Source organism: Pseudonaja textilis, chromosome 2, assembly GCF_049901715.1.
Source record: "Pseudonaja textilis isolate UNSWEBS1 chromosome 2, rPseTex1.2, whole genome shotgun sequence".
NCBI lineage: Eukaryota > Metazoa > Chordata > Lepidosauria > Squamata > Elapidae > Pseudonaja > Pseudonaja textilis.
The window spans coordinates 154,522,442-154,548,551 of NC_141991.1; the positions used below are offsets into that span (position 1 = coordinate 154,522,442).

The window sequence follows — 26,110 nt, forward strand, 5'->3', positions numbered from 1 at the left end:
AGGCATGGTTTTAGGTGAAGGTTGTATGGAGAGCGGGGGTAGAAGTTGCTAGCACTTGCTTCCCTGTTGGGCAAAGCTTCAGTCTTTGCCTTGTTGCAGCCAGGTGACCTGAGCTGAGGGGCTTCCTTGTCTAAGGCTGATACCTTCTTACAGTGTGAAGTGTGCACCCAAGAGGCCAGATGTTGACACTTCACAGCAGCATTGGTGGTCAAGATGATCTGGAATGGACCCTTCCAATGAGGAGCCAGGCAGTTCTTACATTGAAATACCTTCACCAAGGAGCGCACTTCAAATTTTTTAGCAAGGGCTCTCTGCCCTAATGACTGGCTGGGTGGGTGTGGCTGGGTGGGCATGGCATGTTGGGTGGGCATGTGATCAGGTGGGCATGGCTAGGTGGTCATGTGACTGGGTGGGTGTGGCCAACTTGACACCACTTCTTTGCCCTAATTACCTAAAAAAAGATATATACAAAAAAGTTATTTATTCTTTCATGCATTTAATACTTAAATAAGAGACTGAGTGAAACCAGGCTTAATAGCAGTGACTGTGAGAGGGATCTTGGAGTCTTAGTGGACAACCAGCTAAATATGAGCCAGCAGTGTGCAGAGGCAGCCCAAAAACCAATGCAATCCTAAGTTGCATTAACAGAGGGATACAATCAAGATCAAGCAAGGTGCTAATACCACTCTATAAACTAAAGCCTTAGTAAGACCACACCTGCATCCAGTTTTGGTCACCACACTATAAAAAGATGTTGAGACTCTAGAAAGAGTGCAGAGGAAAGCAACCAGCATAGTTACATCGCAGGGAGTTAGAAGAAGAGAAAAGTTGCTATTATAGTTTAAATAAATGATAGGAGGAGAAGTGGAGAGGAAAGATAGAGTAAATCATAGAGAAAGAAAAAAATGGAGAAAGGAAAGATTGGAGAAATAGGAGGAAAACAACCCACAGCAAACTTGGCATGCAGAGAGAAGCTCAGCTGCACCCGAGAGGCCTACCCAAGAGCCTGGAGGCCCATTGAAGTGAGGTGAACAGAGAGGCAAAACAAACCAACAAAGTACAAGGGAAGTCGGTGAGTGAGTGGGGCCCAGCTCTGGAGCAGGGAGGTAAACTATCCATGGGGCAGAGAGGAGAGCCACTGAGGGCAAAGCAACGACCAGCAGAAGAGAAGTTCCTCATTTCCGACTTTCCTGCTCTAAATATATCCATACAAGTACAGACTCTGCAGAAACATATTGCACAAGTCAGAATATTATAAATATCTCTAGCACATTTTGCAATTATGTTAATTTGAAAGTTTGTTTCATCAAGACCCACAAGCCTCCACCTAGGCCTTATTACCTGCAACTTTCCAATGGATATAGTCCTCCCTTTTCAAGCCTTTTGTTTTTCCCACCTTACGGAGTTAATCCTGTCAGGAAGGAGGCATTCTGGTGTGCCTGTGCATGTTGTTTCTAGCCTAATCCTGCTTATCTTTATTGACCTGCTTAAGTGTTTTCAGAAACTGCCTCTGGGGTTAAACCTTGGTACATTGTAACAGCCCTAAATGGTTCTTGGCAATATGCCCAGACTTTCTATAGTCTGAGAGGCTTCTCTGGAGTTTTTTCCTTTGCTGGTACTTTTATTTTGGGCTTGACATTCTTAAAGGGGAAGGGTTGTTTTAAGCTTTTTACACTGCTTTAGTGGATCCAGGTACTGTCCTTTTGGGTGTACTTCCAACATGGCTGAATCCCCTCCCAGCCACTCCTATCCCCAATTACAGGTGGGAGGGGGCGATCACGCCCCTCTTTCTTCCCTGGATCCATAATCTTCTCTAAATGGAGCAATCTGGCTAGTCTATGGCTTGTTTGTTCGTTTGTTACAAAAAAATTACCTCAGCAATGAGGTAATCTTTTTGGACCGCAACTGATTGCTTGATCAAATTAAGTAATGACTGAGAAGCAGGATGCAAGCTTGGCACTCTCTTTGGTTTTTTTTTACTGCCTTTCTGGGGGCATGTGATCTTATCTTGTGAGGTGAGTGATATCAGCTGTTATCTTTAAGTGGTGCAAATGGATCTAAGGTTTGCTTATCCTGGGTGGGAAAGGCTCCTTTGTCAATTCACTGAGCACAGGAGTCTCTTGTGTCTTGGGATTCTTCAATCATCCAGGTCATGGTTGCCCCAAAGGTGCTTTTTTCAAGAGGCAGCTGGACTTTCTTGGTTGCTCACTGATAGTAAGATTTTTTTAAAATAGGAGGTTGGGGTGTGGATCCTCCATCCAATTTGTTTTAGTTTTCTCTCATGATAATAAGGCTTAGTAGCATGGCACCAGGCCAGGAAGTTTATTTAGATATCTGTGGCATGTACTAATTTTATTGTGATCCCGACAACTTTGTGAGTGCAGAACCTGGGTCCCCTAAATACTTCATTAATTTGTTTCTTTAGCTCGGCATTATGTAGCCCAAGTATGCCCATCCACTTTCTGGAGAGCTTAAATGACCTCTCTGCTAAAGGGTTTCACTTTATGAGCAAGAGTTGGCTGCTGACAGCTACTGCATTTTAACTATTTTAATTCCTCAAGGTGCTCTGGTACCCTGCCTGATTTGTAGGTTGCAGGTATTGCTGATGAAAAGGAAGGACAGAATGGTTTAGATTTCCATGATGGCTGTGACTGTCATTGATCTTCAGTGTGTATTCCCCCATTTCTAATCTAATGATTGGTATTTAGGGCAGCTTTTTGAAAGCAAAGAAGCTTTTTGTAATTTTGTACAGGTAGTCTTTGATTTACAACAGTTCATTTAGTGACGATTCAAAGTTACAATGGCACTGAAAAAAGTGACTTATGACCATTTTCACACTTGTAACCATTGCAGCATCCCCACAGTCACGTGATCAAAATTTAGATGGTTGACAATTGTCTCACATTTATGACTGTTGTAGTCTCCCAGAGTCATGTGTTCCTCTTTTGCAACTTTCTGACAATCAAAGTCAATAAGAAGGCCAGATTCACTTAACAGCTGTATTATTAACTTAAACTGCAGTGATTCACTTAACAAATTTGGCAAGAAAAGTTGAGAAATGGGGCAAAATTCACTTAATAGATTACTCACAGCAACATAAATTTTGGGCTCAACTATGGTCATAAGTCGAGGAGAGGCTGGACAATGTGAGGTGCCCCTGAGTGGGCCACGCTCACCCAGTCATATGACCACTCAGCCACGCCTACCTAGCCAGTCATTAGGGTAGAGAACTGGTTACTAAATTATTTGAATCCTACCATTGCAATCACATACCTGTAATGATATAGCTTCTCCTGCTTGAGCAGAGGGCTGGACTAGAAGACCTCCAAGGTCCCTTTCAGCTCTATTCCATTCCATTCCATTCTATACTTTTTCTTAACCTCCCCACCCCCCAAAAAACCCCAGCAAATAATGTGATCCAAAGCATAATTCTCTGATCCCAAAACATTTTGGTGCCTAAGATGGAAATTCCCGTAGTGGTCTCTGTGAAATTAATTATGATTGAAATTGTTAACATTATATTTGTCTGAATGTTCCACTGCCTGGGCTTGGCTACCTTTCCTGTCTTAAGACCAGTTATGGTTTATTTCTGTTTTTTCAGGAAAGGGTTATGTTGTATAGGAGATAATTTTCCTGGAAAAACAAATGCTTATTCACTGTTCCAAGAGCAGGGTGAACCAGGACATGCATATCAGAGAGACAGTGGGACTCCATTCCTATCCATTTTTCATCCAGTGGGAATAGGAGGAGCTGAAGTCTTTGCAGTTACAATAAACTCTGGAATGAGATCATGAAAGATTCCTCCCCCCACACTTTTCTCCTCATTCCATTGAGATGATGATATTGAAGCTTTCTAACTTTTCTTAATTAAATTTTGAAGACAAACCAAATAAGAACATTTGGGAGTGGTTAGGAACTCTGGCCAAAATAGGGGATTAGTTGAAGGGGAAAGAAGCACATCTGCAGTGAAAAGAAGCAGAGTTCATGGACAGCAGTGAGTGGAGAGGGTTGTATCCCAAAAACAGAGGGTGATTTTCGTAGGAAATTGCAAATGCAATTAATTTAACAAAAATCAGAAAATAAATGAATGGATAGGAGAGAAGGATGGAAAGTAATGTAATGTTATTTTCAACTCAAAGTATTTGGTTTTCAGATAGAGCAGTTGAACAGCTTAGAAAGGAGATTAAGGAACCTTTAATTGCCGTTGTACATCAGTGAGTGAAAGGGAAGGATCTGTAAGATGTAGGTCAGGAACTTCCATTTATTTTTATTCTTTCTCACTTTGCAGGGATGGTGGCCTGTGGAACTCAGATGTTGCTGTGCCTTCTAGCTACGGTTGTCCTGCCATCTGGTGAGTAATGTAACACTGGCAAAGTACAACACTTCTTCTGTTCCACCTTAAATTTGTGTTAGCCAGTGGTATATTTTTTAAAAAAATGGATTACTTCCAGAGGCAGGATTTGTAGAATGACTTAACTACAGATTATGGAGTCTTTCCTTTTCTCTTTAGTGTAGTTTCTATGGTAGGAAAAATGATGGATTGAAAGATTGGAAAATCCATGTGGATTATGATACCATCTCTCCCCTTCCCTGCACAAAATGTGAAGGAGGCAAGATGTTTACACAGCCTGAGACTTACCTGCAAGAGCTTCCTTAGATAAACTTGTGAGTTTATATAGTGTGTGTTCTTACCAAACCAGAGAAGCTACCCTACACCTCAGTATATTGTGAAAATGAATTATCAATTATCATTTATTTTGTTACATACTGAAATGAAACAGTCAGCAGTTATTCAGATTTCAAGAAAAAAGCTCTATGTGTTATTTGCATCTTACAAGTGATATACATTAACTTCTCCCAGAGGATTCTGTAGGAAAAAGGAATATAGTGGGCACTAAGTTGGGGTCCTGCATGGCTGTGAATGTGTGTCTTTAAATGTGGTTGAATTCACAAGTTAAGTTTTTCATAATGTGCCTTGTTTGATTTGGCTCAGTACTTTGTGTGAGCCATGATGTGGTTTAAAAATGTATTGTTAATGCTTAATGCATTAACAAGCTTGTTATCCCAATGGTAGGTTATTCAAGAAATCATGGTAAATAAACCATGGTTTAATATAATGTGTAAATCCTCCTTGTGTTGCCTCTATTGCTTCACTTATACTGCGTGATCTCAGAAATTGATTAAATTCATAGACCTACTTTAAATTAACTGTTTTTGAGCTTTCAATATAATTATTTTAAGAATTTTTTTCTAAGAAATTATTGGGACCTATTCTACGGGATGGCTGGAATATTTCAAACAGAAAATGCTTCGATTTATGACTCAGTAGCAACTCCAATTATTCATTCAAAGACACAGGATGATTAAACTAATATAAAACAATATATAGCTGTGGTTTTTGTTTGCCAATTCCTGAATTCTTGAACATAATTCTACTTTATAATTTCACCCTATACAGGGTGAGTAGTGCCTTTGCATGCCCAACAAAATGTCTTTTCTGAGGAATAATAGTTTCCAGGATATCTTTGCTGAATCCATTTTTTGTTTTTGTTTTTTTTGGAGCTGAGAGTTTTTTGGTGTTTTTAATAAATGTTTATTTTTAAAAGTGTAGATGATGGCATTTGAGCTTGGAAAAAAACACACTGGCAGTAAGTCCAAAGAAATTATGGCACCCCAAAAGCTACAAGCCTATCTGCCAAATATGAAAATTTCAAATTGTCCCCATCTCTGCTTCTATTCAGTATTAATTTAGCTACTAGAATATTATGGGCTGAATCATCTAACACAGAATTGTTGCGTAATTCAAAATTTTCTTTTTCTTCAGAATTCAAGATAGATATGGGGACTTTTTATGTTTGGAAACTATTAGTAAGATAAGGAGAAGAGAGTTAGCTGTGATATTTTACAGTAATGCTAATTTTGATTAGAGAAATTTACTCTCATAAGAATATGGCCATCAAACATTTACTAACAAGGAAAATTATGTCTTTTGCCATCATTATATATTGCAGTCATGATCCTTGACCACTTCCCTTCTTTTGCAAGTAGCAAAGATAGAGAGAACTAATACATCTTCCCACTATGCTTTTCCCCTCATAAAATGAGAAAATTCATTCTCCTGCTCACAGATATTTTAATGTAAAGAAAAAATAAATTATAAGAACCAATTGTGTCATCTATGTGATATCTTGCTTTAACTATATTTTCTAAGTATCTTGGAATAGATGTTGTTCCTTGCAGCTCCCGGATCCAAATGCTACTGTTTACCATGAAAGTTAAACTATACAAAATGAAAACCAATAATGGGATTACAATGGCTAAGATAATACTTCTTTAGCAGCCTGAAAACAGTTCCATAACCCAAAAAGTAAGGGAAAGAAACTATGGCTTTTTTGTAACAATTATTTTATGTTCATGTATATAAATAACATTTTTCTTTCTATTTAGAGTGGCTTTTGCTGGGAGTTGTTGCTCAAACAACAGCAGGTACATTTTAATTGGTTTTGTACTAATACCTAAATTGATTTGTAATTTTGGAAATTACAAATCAATGGAAATTCTGACCTAATTTCATTCATAATATCAAAGAGGTTACTCTTTGATATAATATAGATACTTTGATATCTATAGCCATCAAGGCATCAAGGCTAAGGCATCAAGCTAAAAATCCAGAGACTAGGAATTTTAGTCCTGTTTGTAGGTACAAATCTAGCTGGGCGATCTTTCTCACAGCCCCAAGAAGAAGACAATGGCAAACTATTTCTGAAAAACCTTGCCAAGAAAACTTCAGGCACGAATCTAGGCAATCACCGGGAATCAAGACTGCTTCGAAGATGCACACACATACACACACATTTTTTTGAAAAGTGATTCAAATAACTGAATCCTTCATTCTGAAGAATTATGGGTTTGGCCTCAGTGTAAATCCATAGTTTTGTTTAGAGATGTGAGTTGAAAATAGAGGCAGCTACTCTATATTCTCTTGTACTATCTGCTCTGTTTCCTAAAATTCATATAGTTAGAGATCTGAACTGAAGTTGATCAAACTGTTAAAGATGAAAACTTTTCCCTATGAGTGGAATTTTTGGCTGAAATTGCTACTAAATTTCTTATTTCAATCAGGCTTAGCTGGAGGATGATCTCATGTTTTTCTCTTCAGATTTCATAATTCATTTCTTAATCCACTTTATCCTCTTGTAACTGCACTGTACGGTGTAGCTTAATGATTAAAAGCTTTGCTCTCTTTTTCATTTTTTAAAATTATTATTCACAAATTGTAGTTAAGCTGATTCATTCTTTTCAGCAGCCTGCTCCAGGTAATGAAGCTTCTCTATTAATACCTCCTCTTGTTGCCTTGTCTGGAGAAGGGCTTTCCTGAGTGGGCTGCCACTTTTTAGCAGGTTCTTTGTTTCCCTGGGTCTTTGCTCTTTTTCTTCTTCCTTATCCTGAGTATGGGATTTACTCAAGTCTGCTGTAAGGACTTTGGTGGGGGTGCCTGTAGCCCGATGTTGTGCTTGCAGAAAGACAGCTATATCTTTTCTCAGTGTCTCTACATTGTGTTGGATGGTTGTTAGTTGTTCAAATATTGAGACAACTGTTTATGCTGTGAGAAGCCATTGCTTTGCCATAAACTTTGTTATATTCTCCCATGGTAAGCTCTCCACACCCTGAATTAGTTTGTTGCTAAACCTTTTAGTCTTTATCTCAGTCTCCATATCGACTGTAGCTGGACTAATTGTTTGTGAAAACATCTGGCTGTCATTTTGCCCCCCCCCTCCCTGATCGGAAAAGTCCAGTATCTGCTGTTTTGTCAGATCTCCTTGCAGGTCCTGTTCTAACCTCTCAAGGTTGTTGGAAATGAAGGGGGGGGTGTAATTTTACTCAGGATGGGATTTTACTAGTTCTGACCAGTTCTATAGAACCCCTTGTTAACTTTCTAAGCAGTTCTGAGAACTGGTTGTTAGAAGAAATCTCCTTTTGTTTTTTTCCATCCTTATTACATTCTTGGCAGTATGCCTAGACTTACTATCTCTGGAGAAGATTTTTTTTTCTTTCCTGGTACTTTCTTAAAGGGGAAGGGTTGTTTTAAGCTTTTTACACTGCTGTTGGGAGGAAATACTCCCCTGGAAATACTTCCAGCCAGCATGCAATGATCAGCACTTTGAAGAAATGATTGCGGAAATAAGGTTTTTTAATGACAAGGAACCAAGATGAGTGACATTCAGTAAGGCTTCTTAGCTAACTAGAAAGATTGACATTCAAATGTGAGTTTACATACCCTTTCTAAGTTTTGGTCTAAAACTGGTTTTTGGTGAAGTTTAATTCTGTGCTTGGTGATGTTTAATCCTGTGTTTATTGATGGGATAATTTTTCCTATTCAGCTTTGTTTGGAAGGAAAAAGGTTAGTCTCTGTTCTTGAAAAGAAACTGGGTTGAGAAATCTGGCTAGTTTCTGGGTCTATTTGTTCTGGTAATTGGTTTAACAAGCAACAGCTACTTAATTATTTGTATTGTGTTTGCATTTTTTCCTGCCTCATGGTTTCTTTTTCTGTCTGGGGAAGGGGTCTTCCTTCACTGCTTTAGTGGTATCTGGCACTGTCCTTTTGGGGTGTACTTCCAAGAGGCAGGATGCAAGCTTGGCACTGATTTTTTTTACTGCCTTTCTGGGGGGCATGTGACCTTTCCTTAAATATGAATGATTTCCTTAGGATATCTTGTGAGGTGAGTGAGATCAGTTGGTATCTTTAAGTGGTACAAATGGATCTAAGGATTGCTTCTCTTGGGTGTGCTCTTTCTGGAGTGCTTAAATGACCTCTCTGCTAAAGGGTTTTGCTTTATGGGTAAGAGTTGGCTGCTGATAGTTATCATTGCACTTTAACTATTTTAATTTCTCAAGGTGCTCTGGCACCCTGCCTGATTTGTAACTCTGGCTTGCAGGTATTTTTAATCTAATGATTGGTATTTAGAGCAGCTTTTTGCAAGCAAAGAAGCTTTTTGTATTTTTGTACAGGTAATCCTTGACTTACAAGAGTTCATTTAGTGACCATTCAAAGTTACAATGGCACTGAAAAAAGTGACATGACCGTTTTTCACACTTATGACCATTACAGCATTCCCACTGTCATGAAAGCCAGGCGAGGAGAAGCACCGCTCAATGTGAGTGAAGTTGAGTTGGCCACACCCACCCAGTCACATGATGAAGCCACACCCATCACAGAAGCCACAGAACCAGTTGTTAAAATTTTTAATCCCACCCCTAGTTTTACTTACAGATCTCTTGCCAGCAAAGTGCTCCTCAATTCTTGTTTGTTTTGCAGTCTTCAATGATGGGAGAAATCCCGGGCTGGTACCATAGTGCTTCTTCCTTTTTCCTGTGCCTTATTGACTAATAACAAAAACTTTTCTCTCTGTGCGTGGTCTACACTGTTATCTTTTCCAAAAAATATTATTTAAATAAAAAAGAAGAGTACTAAAAATGGGAGTACTAAAAGTTGATAAAATAAATTAAAACTAAGAGGAGCTTCTGCAAACATGCTCCAGCAGCAGCAGCCAAAGCATAATTGCAATACAAATCTTTACATCACATATATCATAGCTTCTTCCAAAGGGTCTTGGCATACGTAGTTTGGAGAAGATATCAATTCCTCTCTTACTCCACACCTTTTTTCTTTTCATTCATTCCTTTCTTGCTGTCTTTATTTATTCTATTTTTCTCAGTCAGACCAGGAGTCACTTGCAATACAAAAAGCATGAATATTCTAGCTGTATTTCAGAATAAAAAAGTAGAGTGAAAGGGCAATAAAATGAAATGGGAATAAGATTTGATCAGCACATCTGACTATGCTAACATGTTAGTCAAATGTGCATTGCTGTCACTGCTGCATTGTTGCAACCAATCTTGTTTCAGGGCCTCTGGAATCACCCACAGATCCAGACAATGACTTGGGTGAGTTGTTGTTATTTTTTCTACATCTAGGGTAAGCATCTGGGCCAACTCCAGAGGTTGCATTCAGAAGGTTCTGACCAGTTCTGGAGAACAGGCAGTGGAAAATTTGAGTAGTTCAGAGAACCGGTAAATACCACCTCTGATTGGCCCCGCCCCATCTATTCTCTGCCTCCCAAGTCCCAGCAGATCGGCTGGGTCTTCTTTTGTTGCCCTGCACAAGAGAATGGAGCTGGAAAGCACGTTAGTGGGGTGGGGAGGGAATAGGGATTTTGCAGTAACCTTCCCCCAGGAGTGGGGTGGGAATGGAGATGTTACAATATCCTTCCCCTGTCACGCCATATCCACCAAGCCACATTGCGCCCACCAAGCCATGCCTGCAGAACCGGTAGTAAAAAAATTTGAATCCCACATGTATGGCTTTCAACAGAGTTGGAAGGGACCTTTAAAATCTTCTAGTCCAACTCACTACACAAGCAGGAGACACTATACCATTCCAGATAAGTGGCTGTCCAGTCTCTTCTCAAAATCGTCCAGAGATGAAGTCTCAAGTTTAATGAAGTCTGGCTCTCTCATGCCCACAACTTCCCCTATACTGCCAGTTCTTCACGTGGATCCCAGTTTTGAAGATCTGCACCACCCCCTCCAAAAGACTACCTCATACTGTTCCCCAAGGGAAGTGATCCTTGGGGAAAGCATGATTGTCCACAGCCCGGTGCTCTTAAGGATCTGCCATGGACTGCTTATCTTCAGACCGTATCCTTTTCTGTTGACCGGCCTCTGTGGCCTACTCTAGGCTGCTATTGGTGACATGAGACCTTTATTGAAGTGGCTTCAGAGAATACTCTTCTGTGACCTCTGCATCATCACTACTACAGGAGCAAAAAAACCTGAATATTTTTAATTCTACATTTGTTAAGCCTGACACAGGCAGCACACATAGGGTCAATTCCAAAATCTACAGTTTAACTAATCTATATAAAAAAGAATAGAGAAGGGCCTGCTCTCCCCTGCAGCCAAAAGAGGCCTGAGAATCAAATTGAACATAGGAATTTAGCATAACCAAGTGAAGCCAGAAAATTGTCAGCACCAAAGTGACACTCTAATGCATAAAATATTAATTCCATTGTGTAGCACCTTAAGCTGCCCTTGCACTGTCTCAGCTGTGGGGAGACATTGAGATATATGTGGTTGCATACTCAGGAAATGATTAAAAGGTCATTCCTGTGTCTGGGCAAAAAGACTATAGGTTTCTCAGAAAGATAGTCAGGCAAAAGTTGAAGTTTCCCCCACTTTACCACACTGCCACCCCGTGTCACTTTGACTTTTAGTCTGTCAGAACTTGAAACAAATGTTAGCAAATACAGTAGTTAAACCTGCTGACCTGGCCATCTGTCAACTCTCACCTCCCCTCTGTCCAGTCCCAGTACATAATAAGGAAGAATAACTGTAGGATGCTTTCCTGCTGCCTGGTCTTGTCTAATGGAGAAGAGGAACAAAGCCAGGGGAACCCATTTGCATTTAAGTTATGAATTTGGACTTTGAACATGAAACGCTATTTCCACATTTGAAATTTAAATTAAACACATTAATTTAGAATGTGTTATCTCTATGGTATACAAATACCATACAACCATTGAATATTCTGTGAAATCACCTTAAAATATAATATATAGCCCAGCTGTTGCATTGATTTCTCATACAAGCAAGATTCTAGATTTAACTGTCTAGTCTTCTTCAAACTGGGTTTCATTCCTGGTGATATTATGGATGCATCAACCTGGTTTACTGAGCTGACAGTATTTGAAGTGAATAGCATTTTATATCAATATGAATTTAATTTAATTTTAATTTTAATTAATTTTATTTAATTAATTTTATTTAATTTTAATTATTTTACTTACTTAAATTAAATAATTAAATTAGTTATAACTTTAATTACTTTTACTTAATTTTAATAATAAAATTAAAAATATTTTTATATTTTGTATAATTAATAATTAAATATAATTTTAATAATAAAATTAAAATATAATATATAGCCCAGTCAGCTGCCTTCTAGATTTAACTGTATTTCCCATGAATCTCAGTTATGCTTAGCCAGTTGCACAGTATCCTCAGCGGTTTGTGCTGTTAAACATTGTATGTTGTTTGAACTGATTGATAAATAATATTGTGATGCTTATTATTCAATTATAAATGGAATAGTCAATAAATATTTAAATATTTGAAAGGGTTATTTCTGTTTTGGCATTTGTTTTAATGTATTTGATTTATTTGCTCTACAAAACGTCTCCCTCAAAATGAAGTCCATTCCTGGTGTTATAATGGATGCATCCATCTGGTTCACTCAGCTGACAGTATTTGAAGTAAATAGCATTTTATATCAATGTGAATTTAATTTTATAATATTTCCTTTTTTGTTTCAGTTGATAGTGGTCCAACAACATATCCTGGTAAGTTTAGTTTTATCATTTCTTCCTTGGTACCCTCCCTCCCCTAATATGATTTCCTTTCTTAAGCTGAAATTTAACAACCAAGGGCTTGCCTTTGATGTTTTTGATATTTGCATCTTCTTGGAGACTTTGGAGAATTCAATGAATTTTTTAAAAAAAAACTCTGGGAGTTTAGAAGACAAGAACATTTCTCTCTCTCTCTCTCTCTCTCTCTCTCTCTCTCTCTCTCTCTCTCTCTTATATCTATATCTATCTAACGCCCGCTAGAAGCCCTTCTGTCGGTATGTTTTGGAAAGAAGTGGCAATTTTTGTTCCAAACTGATTTTAGTGAGAGTTAAAATAAAATATCTCTTATAGCCACTCAACAAGTGTCAGTTTCTTGAATAAACTCAATAAACAGCTTGTGGCAATTCAAACATTTATTATATAATTTAACATGATATGTTTAATCCATCTACCTTTTTTAAAGATAATACATCATTTACTTGTTATGCTTATAACATTTTTGTTACATAAAATTATTGTTACATAAAAATAAGGTCAGCATGTTCTGATGCCTAAGAATGATTAAGAATGGCAACAATTAGGATCAACTTGGGGTGATGGGAGGGAAATTTTATTTTAATTCTCACTAAAATCAGTTTGGAACAAAAGTTGCCACTTCTTTCCAAAACAATATACCAACAGAAGGGCTTCTAGCAGGGGATGGAATGTACCTAACAAGGACCAGGAGGAATATATTTGGAAAACATCTTGCTAGGCTTATCCAAAGGGCTTTAAACTAAAACTGGACAGGGAAGGAGAGCAATTTATAAGACCAAACCCAAAGGATAAATCTCTCTATAGCAAATCAGACAATGAGGAAGGGAAGGATAAGAAGGAAGGGGTGAGAGGCAGGAAACAAACACATGGTTCAGTATAATAAGGTCTCCTGCCCTGGAAATGGGGTTGGACTAGAACAGGGGTCCCCAACCCCCAGTCTGTGGACTGCTATCAGTCCACAGCCTGTTGGGAACCAAGTCGCACAAGTGGTGAGTGAGTGTGTGAAGCTTCATTTGTGCCTGTCCAAGATCCAGACTGTAAACATGAAACCATCCCACCTCCCACAGCTGGTCTGTGGCTCCAGAAAGGTTGGGGACCACTGGAGTAGAAGACCTCTGTGGTCCTTTCTAGCCTTATGATTCTATGAACCCAGGGAGATATTAGGAAGGATATACCATAGAGGGAAATTCTAGAGCAGGATCCCCCAACCTCCAGTCTGTGGATCGGCACTGGTCCCTGGCATGCCAGCAACCAGGCCACGCAAACAAATGAAGCCCCATCCATGGGATGCAGGTAACATGCAAAACCATATTCCCTCCAGTCTGCAGAAAACCCTCTCTCCACAGAACTGATCTCTTCTAGAGGAAAAAAAAAATAGGATGCATCGAAAACTCTGAAGAATGAGATACTAAAAGTCAAAAAAAAAAATCCACAGATTAAAAAAGTCTCCAGACAAAACCAGCATGGTTGCACCAACAGCTCACTGACAAACTGAGGAACCAATAGGACAAGTATAAAAATGTAGAACAAGGGGCACATAACTACAATAAAATACTACCAAATAGCTCAAAACTGCAAGGATGAAGTCAGAAAACCTATGGGCTAGAATGAACTAAGAATTGCAACAAATGCCAAAAATATCAAAAAGGGTTTCTTCAATATGTAAGGAACAAGAAGAAAGTCAAGATAATGATCTGTTCACTAATGGCAGAAGATGAGAAGAAGGTAACAGGCAAGCTCTTGCCTCACAATCAGGAGGCTGTGAGTTCAATCCTAGGTAGAGGCTAATATTTGGAATAGACTCTCCTGCTCAAGCAGGGGGTGGACTAGATCAGGGATCACCAACCTTTTGGACCTCAGGGACCACCAAATTCATAATTTTAAATCCCGTGGACCAGAGACCCTGGGAAAATCCCCCCAAAAGTCTGCAGGAAAATTCCCCACCCCGTTTTCCTACCGATCATTATTTGGGATTGCAGGATACCGTCTCCAACTCCATTCTCAGGAAGAGAGATAGAGTGACGTTTGGCTTCATGCAAGAAAAGCAGCAGAAGCAGCAGAAGACTTTCTTTCTCTCCCCCAAATTCTGCCAGAAATGAGCCTTTGTGAGACTTGTCGCACCGGAGCAGCCTTTTGGAGCAGGATGCCTTGGACGGTCCCAAAGACTTATTTCTGGTGGAGTTTGGGGGACAGAAAGAAAGACTTTTGCTGCTTTCCTTGTGTGCAGCCAAAAGCAGTAGAAGAAAGAGGCAGAAAGAAGCAGCCAGGTGGCCAGGCGAGGTGTGTGGGGCGAGTGGGGCAAGTTCCCCCATCCGCCCTTTCCCCTCTCCCCTCACTACTTCGTGTTGTTCGCAATGCAGGTGATACAAGCCTTGTGTTCCTGCAGGCCATGTGGGCGGTGTAGCCTTGTGTTCCCGCGCAGCCTGGATTAATTGCTTTGGGGGGGTTGTTTGGGGTGACATTTCTCTGTGGACCACCAACATTTTCTTGTGGACCACCAGTGGTTCCTGGCCCACTGGTTGGCAACCACTGGACTAGATAACCACCACAGTCCCTTCCAACTCTGTTACTCTATGTTCTAACAAGGAGAAAGCAGAACTGTTTAATACCTTCTTTGCCTCTGTCTTCATACAAAAAGAAAAAATACCCCATGGGAGACAGAATAGGAATCTAAAACTAAATACCTAAATAGGCAAGGAATTGGGTAAGATAATACTTATCCAAATTGGATGAGTTCAAATTATTGGAAGCAGATGGTTTACATCCCAGGGTTCTGAAAGAGGTGGCAAATATGATTTCAGAATCACTGAGTTAAATCTTTCAAAGGAAGTATCTTGCAGTATCTAGGAGAACTGTGAGAGGACTGGAAAAGAGCTGATATCTTCAAAAGGGTTTAAAAAAAAGAATTTAGGAAACTACAGACCAATCAGCTTGACATCAATAGCCAGAAAAATCCTGTTAAAGATTGTTAAGTAGAGTATTATTAGCATCTAGAAATGAACAGGATGATTCCTGAAAGGGTTTTGTTTTGTTATGTTTTTATTAAAAAAACAGATCACATCAGACAAACCTGATTGCCTTATTTGATAAAGTGACTAAATCAGTGAAATGCTGTGGATGTACTATACCTAGACTTCAGTAAGGCATTTGCAAAGTAGGCCACAATCTCTTTTTTTTTTTTTTGTAGAAAAACTTTATTAAACAAATAAACAAACACAAAAACAAACAAGTCTTACATTAAAAATTTGAACGTGATATAGTTTCCTAACATCAACCATTGCCATTACCGCTAAATCCAATAGTAGTATTATATAATTTCCATCTACATGCTTTAAATATAAATATAATCATTCCTTATTCTCATGGATCTTCCTCATCTCTAGCCAACCATAAAATTTCTCCCATGATTTATAATAATCCGAATCTTTCTTATTTTTTAGTTCTTTTGTTAATTTATCCATTTCTGCGCACATTGTAATTTTCCTCAATATTTCCAATTCATTTGGGATATCTTTACTTTTCCAATTATGTGCATACGCCAACTTTGCTGCAGTAATTACATAGATCATTAAATACAGGTTTTCTTTATCGTATTTCCCAGTGTTAATTCCTAGCAGAAAGAACTCAGGCCTATATTGTATTTTAATTCCACACATTTCTTCTATCCACTTATGTAGATTTTGCCAGTATTTTGGGGCCTCTTTGCAACTCCACCATAAGTGATTGTTATGACTCCCCTTCGAAATTCAAACGAACAAAACAGAAAGCAGCCGTTTCACAATTAAATCAAACGGAAAGAAGTCTTACAAGATAACGGCTGGCAGAAACCACAGCATAAATCTTTACTCTGTCCAGCAAACCAGTCCTGGCAATAAATCTTCAGCCTCAGAGCTCTTTGCTGTAACGTCTTCACTCAAATAGTTATTTTGTTCCTGGCGAAATGTACCAGCCCAGCTGTGTCCTTTTATACTCATTAAGGCAACGTGCTAATTTACTGACTCGCCCTTCTCATTCGCTCCAGCTGATTTTGCCTTTTCAACCGTCTTCTATTTTTTACATTTAACCACAAATTTTCCAAGTTCTCATCTCCACTAGAAGACTCTCTCAAAACTTCCCTGTCAACCATTCCCGGCTGTTGATCAGATAAGGAACCAGAGGAGGTCAAAGGTCCTGACAATTCTAATACATCAGGTCTGTCATCCTTTGTCACGTCCATCTCCTCATCCTGGTTATCAGTCCAATCAGTAAGCCAGGCCGGTTCATATTGTTCTGCCATAACCTCTTCACTTGAACTCATATCAATCACAGGAGCTGAATCCAAGCCCGGAGCCACAACAAGTGATAATAAGTTCCTATTTCTTTATTACATTTCCAACACATAGTGGAAAGTTTGGGGTTCGTTTTTGCCAATCTTGATGGTGGTATGTGTCATCTATAAAATAATTTATACAAATTTTCTTTGAAAAGGGTATTGCTAGTGTCATTTTTTTGTTTCTATTCCATAATTTTTGCCAATCATCTAGATTAATGCTATAACCAAAATTTTTCATCCATACCACCATCATTTCTTTTATTTTTTCTTCTTCCAATTTAAATTCCAATAAAACTTGATATATTTTTTAAATCATCTTCTGCTCAGGTCCTAATAAAATTTCATCTAATTTTGTCCTAGTTCTACTAATTCCCCATTCTCTCTTATCTTTTAAATATTTTGATTGGAGTTGCAAATAAGCCCACCATTCGACCGCAATTCCTTGATTCTTCAACTCTTGTCTAGTTTGTAGTTCCCCTTTTTCATTTAATATCTCTTCATAGGTGATGATTTTTCCTTGTCGCAAAAGGTGTGGATGCATCAGTGCCTCCAAAGTTGATAGCCAAATAGGTGTTTTCCAATTCAGGATATTTTTATCTTCATCTGAAATTCTAATAAGTCCTGCTTTCTTTAGGTGTCCTTTTAATTTTTCCTCTGCTGGATATTCTACCTCTATATATAGTTTCTCGTAATATTATCTCTCTTTTTTCATCCTTTTGGTACCGAATGTCTCCTTAGTCATTTCTTAATTTAGTAATCCACCTTTTTTCTTTTTCTTTTTTTCAATTTATACGCTAATCAGTGCCCTGGATTATTTGCATTCTCAAATTGGTATTGTTTTGCCATTTCTAATTGGTGGGCTAGCTTTTCTTTCTCTATTAAGTTTATTTTACGTTTTAATAGTTCCATTTGTAACTTAAGTTGTTTCTTCTGTGGTGTCTCTTGTAATTTCTTCTCCAGATCTTTATATTCCTGTTCAAGTATTTTCTTTTGTTGTTTTTTCTCTTTATTTTTTTTTCACCATGTATTTTATTGCTACTCCTCTTATCAATGAATAAATTATGAATCACAATTATGGGGGGGGAAGTATTGTGGGGAAGTAACTTCTTCTTTATTTTCATCAAAGAAAAATTCCAATTCTTTTTTTAGTGTCATGTTAAATAATTTCTCTTTTAGGATCAACCTTTGAAGTGTCCATCCTATACTTTGCTTTTAACTCTTTCAGCTAAAACTGATCTTACTATGATCTGCCAAGAAATTTGTCTCAATACTAATTTCAGATAATTCCGAGTTTAAGTTTTTGGTCATCCACGTCATGTCAGACCATGACTGATGCCAGTTAAAATAGTATGTATATTGTTTTTTCCCCAAGTTTCTTTCTCTCCATGCATCACAAATATTGAAATCCTTCCTCAAATCCAAGAAAATTTGTGGTAATTTCTTTCTTTTCTCTAATTTTGTGTTATTTCCCTTATAATCTAATAATCTATCAACAACTGCATTAAAATCTGCCATAATCCAAAATTCTTCATATTGCAGCTCTTTAAGTTTATAATACAATTTTTGAAAAAATGATTCCTGTGGGCCATTCGGTGCATATATTACTACCAATAGAATGTTTCTATTTCCCAATTCAATTTCAACCATCAGAATCTTACCCTCATTATCTTTATAAATTTCCTTAGCAGGAATCCATTCCTTTATGCATTCCTTTAATGCAACCCCTCTTTCCTTTTATACATCAAAAGCAGAAAAAAAATTCCCTTTTTAAAAAATTTTCTAGCAACTATTTTTGTTTTTTTAAGATATGTAATTCCTATGGTGTTATTATAACAACCTTTAATGCCTGTAGAGTTTTAAACATTTTTTTCCTTTTTACTGGAGAATTTATGTCATTAACATTCACTGATATCAGTTCACACCTATGCCAATTTTTATTGGTTCCTTTGTCTAGTGCTCCATGTAATTCTAATCTCCTTAGGTTCTTTATTTTCCTCTGTAGATTCACTTCTTCCATTCCTTCTCTCTTTATTAGTTACTGTATCTCCTTTTGTATTTGTTACTTCCCTTTTCTTTCATTCTCGCCCATCTCTCTCCTGTATTGTTTCTTCTGCTTCATCTGCCATATTGAGTTGTTGATCAAAAACGTCTTCCACTTTTTCAAGGGTATCCAGCCTAAATCTCTTTTCCTGCCATGTTACCATGATACCGTCCAGCACCAACCACCTAAAATTTACATTATATTTTATCAATTTTGATGTTAGAAAATGATAACTGTCTTAAAGCAAATTCCAAAGAGAGTAAGAGATCTATCTTACCCTCTTTGGAATTTGCTTTAAGACAGTTAATTGTTTAGCCGCATATTCAAGTGATTCATCTCTTGTGTAAAATTTCATCTCGCATGGATTTTTTGACTAGTCTAATATGGACCTCTCTTGGGAGGTTAAACCTCCTTGCATAATTTGTTTGAACTCTATAGAGTTCATCTATCTCTGTAAATATCTCTTCCTTATCTATCCCTAACATCTTTGCCAGTATGACAGCCATGACCTCTAATAAATATTCTCCTTTTTCCTCCTTCACATTTTGAAATCTTAGGTAATTTTATTTTCTACTTCCAAAAAGATTACTGTTGTCTCTAATTTCTTTCTAGTTTATCTGTTAAGTTATTTACCCTTTTTTCTTCTTTACCCATATTTGTCTCAATTTCTACAATTTCTTCTTGATTTTTCCTGACCTCTTGTTGAAAAGCGTCAGATTTTTCATCTAACTTTTGTATCTTTTCCTTTAATTCTGATCTCACCCCCCCCCATCTCATTCTTCATATCCTCATGATTTTTAAGCATCATCTCTTGCATATTCATCATTAAACTTTGTAGGTCTTTTATAGAGTTTGATCTTTCTTTTGGAAGCATTTCATCAATAGCCTTCTGTGTGGAAGGGCTTGCTGTAACTGTTGTAGTTATCGTTTGTGTGGGTATTTTCCTAACAGTACCAATCCTAGATACATTTGAGGTGCTTGACATATTAAACAATCTTGTCACTATGTTATTTTCAATCCACCACTCCTACTTTTTCTTCTTCTTCCCCAATCCCTCCACCTCCCCCACATTTCCTCCTCCCCCTCTCTCCCTCTTATTTCTTTCCCCTTAATAGCACAGTTTCAGTATAATTCTCCTGTTATTATCCTCCAGTAATCAATTTCTATAATACTCTGTAACAACCTTAAAATATCAGTTCTCTCTACTCAATTTCCTTTAAATCTATTATTCATTTATATTAACAGTAATACTATAATATCTTAATGTTATGTCTCACCTGTATCCACAGGTGAGCAATCAAAACTCTAAAGTTCCAAAAATACAAGCAACCGAAAGCAAACCCCAACAAGATAACTGCTGAGGTTTTTCCAGTCCTCGGCAGTAATTCTGAAGTCTGTTTGGCAATCCTGAAGTGCCTATAAATCACAATGCCTCAGAGAATCTTCACAGTACTTTCGCTCCAACAATACACTCTGCTTCTGGCAAATTTTTCAAGCCAATCCGTTTCCTTTTATCCCCTAAAGAGGGCGTGTTAGTCTCATTAATCCCTGGTTTGACGCTTCTTTCCCAATTGAGATTGACGTCTCAATCTCTCACATCAAGCCAAGATCCCTCAAAGCCCTCTTTCTCACTTGAAACCTCTCGCACGTTTTCCTGATTATCTGTTCCCAGCTGCTGTGTAATCAGAGAGGGATCTTCGGAGGAGGACTCTGGCCCCTTCAATAAATTAGGTTTGTCTCTCATAGCTAAGTCCACTTCCTCATCCTGGCTACCTTCAAAATCACTCAACAATGCAGGCTCAAATCTCAGTGCCAGATCCTCTTCACTCAAGCTCACATCTGCTGATGGACCAGATTCAAATCCTGGAGTCACAACATCTTAATATTATAAATCTATTAAATAATTACTTTCAAAAATTCTATATAATATATACTTTATAACAATAATACTTTGTATTAATATTAAAGCCCTGTTAGAAAGTCTTTTAACAAATATTTAAATATATCAGCTTTTCAAATATCTTATACCGCTTAATTTTTTAAGGTATATCAGTATATTGTCATCAAAGAAAAAAGAAAGAAAAGAAGACAAAAACAGGGAAGGGAAGAGGGAAAGGGAAGGGAAGGGAGAGGGGACAGAGAGAGAAAAAGGGGGATAACTAAAAACTTCAATTTCAATTAAATGATTATTAAGGAAGGCACCAATTATCACTCTGAGTCCTTTCCTAACATATCTTCACACTGTAACAAAAAGAGAAGGAGAAAAAAAAAGATCCAGTATTCTAACAGCCACCCTTCTCTCCTCTTTAACTTTGTTGCAAAGAGTTATTATGTATCTTCCATCCAGTCCCCTTTTTTCTTTTTTTCTTCCCTCCCCCTCTTTCCTGATACAGTGTCTCTCTGTCTTCTTTAGATTCACTGTGTCACTATCCAGTCTGCGCCCATTTTCTTAGGGAGATCTTTTTCCTCTTTTCTTTTTAAGCCCCTCCAAAATCTCAATCTAGGGTCCAACCAGAAAAAATAAGCAAACTAATAAAATAATACAAACTAACCAAGAGAATCAAATAAATTAATAAAGTACAATAGAACAAAATCTGGAAAAAAATAAAAAATCACCCCCCAACTCCCACTCCCTGGCCTGATAACAGCACATCACATGAGCCATTTTATAGGCTCCATCCCACTCTGGGTTCCCCAGGTCCACTGGCAGAACCAGGTCTTCAGTGCCTTCTGGAAAAGTATTAGAGAGGGGACCATTCTAATCTCAGGGGGAATGATGTTCCAGAGAGAAGGAGCCACCACAAAGAAGGCCCCTCTTCCTAGTCCCACCAGGTGTATCTCCCTCAGGGATGGGACCTGAAGCATTCCTGCCTCCCCCTACTTCAAGTAGATGTGACTAGCAAGAGATGTTCCCTCAGTTAACCTGGTCCAAAGCCATGAAGGGCTTTAAAGGTGACAACCAGCACCTTGAATTGTACCCAGAAACAAATCAGCAACCAATGCAGCTCCTGCAGGAGAGGTGAAACATGTGCACACCAAGCTCTGCACAAAACCATGTTGGCTGCTGCATTGTGCACCAACTGGAGCTTCCAGATGCTCTTCAATGGCAACCCCATGTAGAGTGCACTGCAATAATCAAGACGGGAAGTAACTAGGGCATGAGTGACTGTGAGTAGGGACCATTGATCCAGGAAAAGGCGTAACCAGGGGTGGGATTCTACCAGTTCACACCTATTTGCTAGAACCAGTTGTTAACATTCTAAGCAGTTCGGAGAACCGGTTGTTAGAAGAAATTACTGGCCTTAATCCTGTAAGGAAGGCAGGGAGGAAACATTCTGGTGTTCCTTACAGAAACTGCCTCTCCATTAACCCTTATTACATTCTTGGCAGGACTAGACTTCCTGTCTCTGGAACTTCTCGAGTTTTTTTTCCTCCTTTGCTGGTACTTTGCTTGTGTGGAGTGACCATTCACAGTTACAAAGGCACTGAAAAAAGTGACATATGACCATTTTTCACACTTACGATTGTTGCAGCATCCCCACAGTCACAAGAGGCCAGGTGAAGGGATGTGTGCCTCGATGTGAGTGATGTTGAGTTGGGCCATGCCCCAGCCAGTCACATGACCACCAAGCCACACCCACCAACTAAGCCACACCCACAGAACTGGTTGTTAAAAAATTTGAATCCCACCACTGGGCGTAACTGGTGCTCAACCTGCAGTTGCGCAAAGGTCCTTCTGGCCATGACTGCCACCTGCTCTTTGAGCAGGAGTCATGAGTCCAGGACAACCCCTAGATTATGCACAGGGTTTGTTTAGGGAAGTGCCACCCCATCCAAGACCAAAGATGGCAATTCTCCCTGAGCCAATGAACCCTAAACCCAGAGCCTTGCAAAGGTTTAGTTTCAACCTGTTGCTCCCCATGCAGCCTCTAACAGCCTCCAGGCACTGTGAGAGGGAGGACACAGCAACATTTAACTCACCACGGGCTTAGACATACAACTGGGTATTATTGTGATACCTCAGTCCATGGCGACAGATGATCTCACCCAGCAGCTTAATATAAATGTTGAACAGGAGCGGAGAGAGTATCGAGCCCTGCAGAACCCCGTAAAGCAGTGGGTGAGGGCTGGATCTCTCCCCTCCAATCAACACTGACTGAGAGCTGCCGCAGAGGAAGGAAGTGAACCAAGACAACACAAGGCCTCCTATTCCCATCCTCTGAAGCAGCCTCAGGAAAATCCCATAGTAAGTGGTATTGAAAGCCGTTGAGAGGTCAAGTAGAGCAAGGATGGATGCATTACCTACATCCCACTCCCACCAGAGATCATCCAAAAGTACGACCAATGCTGTTTCTGTCCCAAATCCAGGCCTTAATCCTCACTGGTAGGGGTTGAAATAATCCATTTCATCCAGAAATTTCTGGAGCTGCTGCATGACCACCTTCTCAACAACCTTCCCCCAAAAGGGAAGATTGGAGACCAGGTTGGAAATTATCCAACTGGGTGAAGTCCAGCAATGGCTTCTTAAGAAGAGGGTAGACCACAACCTCTTTAAAGTACTGGGGCGCTGTCCCCTCCTGTAGGGAAGCATTAATCACTGCCAGAGTCCACCCACCTATCACCTCCTGGGAAGCTTTCACAAGCCAGGAGGGACATGGATCTATAACAGAGGCACTCCCCAGGATCCTGTCCACTTCCTCAGGAGCAACAGGATCAAAGCGTTCCCAGATAACAGGGCAAGAACCTGCCTCAGGAGCTTCCACTGGACCAGCAACCACACTGGCATCTAACTGGGAACTAAGCTGAGCGATTTTGTCTTCCAGAAAATCGACAAATTCCTCAGTGCGCCCCTTCAGGTGGACCTCAACCTCCTCCTTCCCCAGGAGGAATGGGTCACTTTAAAGAGGGTCACTGGGTGATTATCTGCAGACACAATTAGTATGAAGTATTTATACTTTGCTGCATGAATCAACACGAGGTAGGCCTTAGTAGCAGGTCTTACCCATGTTCAATCAAGTTTACCTCCTGTCTTCTGCCAACGGCGGTCTAGACGTCTCCTCATGCATTTCATCCCTCTCAGTTCCTCTATATACCATGAAGCAAAGAGAGGTCTATGGGTGAGGAGAGGTCACAAGGGTGCAATCCTATCCAGAACCTCAGTCACCTTCCTATTCCAAACAGTTACTAAGAGCTTGGCTGGACTGCACAGTACATCTGCAGTTATAACCCTCAGCTCCTTCTGGAACCCAACCAGGTCCATTAGTCAATGGAGGCAGACCAATCTAATAGGTCCTGCCTCCCTGTGGGGTGTGTGTGCAGTTTTTGAGAAACGCATTGTCACCAGACTGTGATCTGACCATGACAAAGGGACAAAGGACAGGTCCACCAGTTCTAGGTCACATAGCCACTGCTCCAAAAAGAACACCAAATCAGCTGTGTGACCACCCTTACTAGTCGGGATGATCTGGGACAGGCCCATGGAAGTCATGGTTTCCATGAAATCTTAGGCTACCTCTGCCCCCACCCCCAGAGAAGGCAGGTTGAAATCCCTCAGAATGATAACCCTGGGGAATTCCACCGCCAGCCCTGCGGTGAGGTCCAGGAGCCCAGGTAGGGAAGCCAAGCAGCAGAGAGGCTGGAACATCAACAGCAATCCCACCTGATCCGTTGAGCCCAACCTAAGAAAAAGGGTCTCACAGCCAGGCACTTGTAGAACAGTGCCTCTGGAAGCTACTAGAGATTCTCTGGAAACAACAGCCATACCTCCTCCCCAGCCCTGAGGTCTAGACTGGTGCCATGCTCGATAACCCAATGGGCACATTTCTACAAGGGGAACACCTCATTCTGGGCCCAGCCAGTCTCAGTTATACAAGCCAGATCAGCCTTCTCTTTGAGGATCAAATCGGCAATAAGGCTAGCCTTATTGCAGGCTGATCTGACTTTTAAAAGCATCAGTAAGACAGGGCCACCACAGATCTGTTGACCAGGAAAATGAAGTGAGGGCAAGGGGGTAGAAATGAGACTGGTACTAAATATTAAACATTATGTAGTCATCAATGGAATGAAATACATGGAGGGAAATACAGAGGGGGGTACCTCAAGGTTCTGTTTCAGGGATAGTGCTCTTTAATATTATTTATGATGTGAGGATAGAAGAAGAGCTCATCAAATTTGTAGATGGAAGTTGGGGGGAATTGGAAGATAGAGTGAAGATTCAGAAAGATTTTGACATCTCGAGCATTAGACCCTAGCTAACAAGGTACATTTCAGTGGTGAGCAAAGTAAGGCCCTGCGCAACATCAGGAAAACCAGATGCATATGTATAGAATAGGAGGTACCTAGCTCAATAGCAGTAACAGTGAGAGGGATTTAGCTATCATAATGGGCAACCATTTAAATATGAGCCAGCAGCATGATGCAACTGCCATATAGTGCATTAGTAAAGCCACAGTTGGTATACTGTGTCCTGTTCTGCTCACCATGATATAAAATAGATGCTGAGGTGTTTGAAAGATTACAGAGAAGAGCAACAAAGGTGATAAGAGATCTGGAGATCAAATTCTTTATTTTTTATTTTATTTGGTTTGTCAATTGCTTACAAGATAATAGGTATACATTATGAATACATGGATACATATAAGAAAAATAAAAGAAACAATAGGACAGGGGCGATAGGCACATTGGTGTGCTTATGCACGCCCCGACCTCTTAGGAAAGGGGTGAGGTCAATAGTAGAAAGTCTAAGGTTAAAGTTTTTGGGGTTTGGGGAAGAAACCACAGAGTCAGGTAGAGTATTCCAGACATTGACCACTCTGTTGCTGAAGTCGTATTTCCTGCAATCAAGTTTGGTGCGATTAACCTTGAGTTTGTATTTATTGTTTGCTCTTGTATTGTTATGGTTGAAGCTGAAGTATTCATTGACAGGTAGGACATTGCAATGTATGATTTTATATACTATACTTAGATCGGACCGAAGGCGGCATAGTTCTTGGTTTTCTAGGTCTAGAATTTCAAGTCTGGTGGAATAAGGTATTCTGCAACGAGTAGAGGAGTGGAGAACTCTTCTTGTGAAATATTTCTGGACTTTCTAAACTGTGTTAATATCATATACATAATGTGGGTTCCAGACTGATGAGCTGTATTTGAATATTGGTCTAGCAAATGTTTTGTATGCTCTAGTTAGTAGTGTAATATTACCAGAGAAAAAAGCTACATAAGATTAGGTTAACAACTCTTAATACCTTTTTGGCTATGTAGTTACAGTGGGCTCTAGCACTTAAATCATTTGAGATGAGTACTCCAAGATCCTTGACAAAG

The 26,110-nt window shown here is 39.4% G+C and overlaps 1 protein-coding gene and 2 pseudogenes across 5 annotated transcripts in view; 1 reads left to right on the top strand and 2 right to left on the bottom strand.

Moving 5' to 3' along the window:
• Window positions 1-3,964: 3,964 nt before the first annotated feature.
• MFAP5 (microfibril associated protein 5) overlaps window positions 3,965-26,110 on the top strand; it is a 56,630-nt gene continuing 34,484 nt past the window's right edge. The window contains exons 1-5 of one of the 5 annotated variants that reach the window (XM_087926059.1): window positions 3,965-4,111; window positions 4,289-4,351; window positions 6,448-6,486; window positions 9,907-9,945; window positions 12,372-12,398. In XM_087926059.1, coding sequence (XP_087782185.1) covers window positions 4,105-4,111; window positions 4,289-4,351; window positions 6,448-6,486; window positions 9,907-9,945; window positions 12,372-12,398 — 175 coding nt within the window. In that variant the 5' untranslated portion in view covers window positions 3,965-4,104. Of the gene's footprint in view, window positions 4,112-4,287; window positions 4,352-6,447; window positions 6,487-9,906; window positions 9,946-12,371; window positions 12,399-26,110 lie in introns of all 5 variants that reach the window. The other 4 variants (XM_087926060.1, XM_026713227.2, XM_087926061.1 and 1 more) reach the window with 4 other exon arrangements.
• On the bottom strand, window positions 23,119-23,799 carry LOC148127190 (uncharacterized; annotated as a pseudogene).
• On the bottom strand, window positions 24,057-24,745 carry LOC148127191 (uncharacterized; annotated as a pseudogene).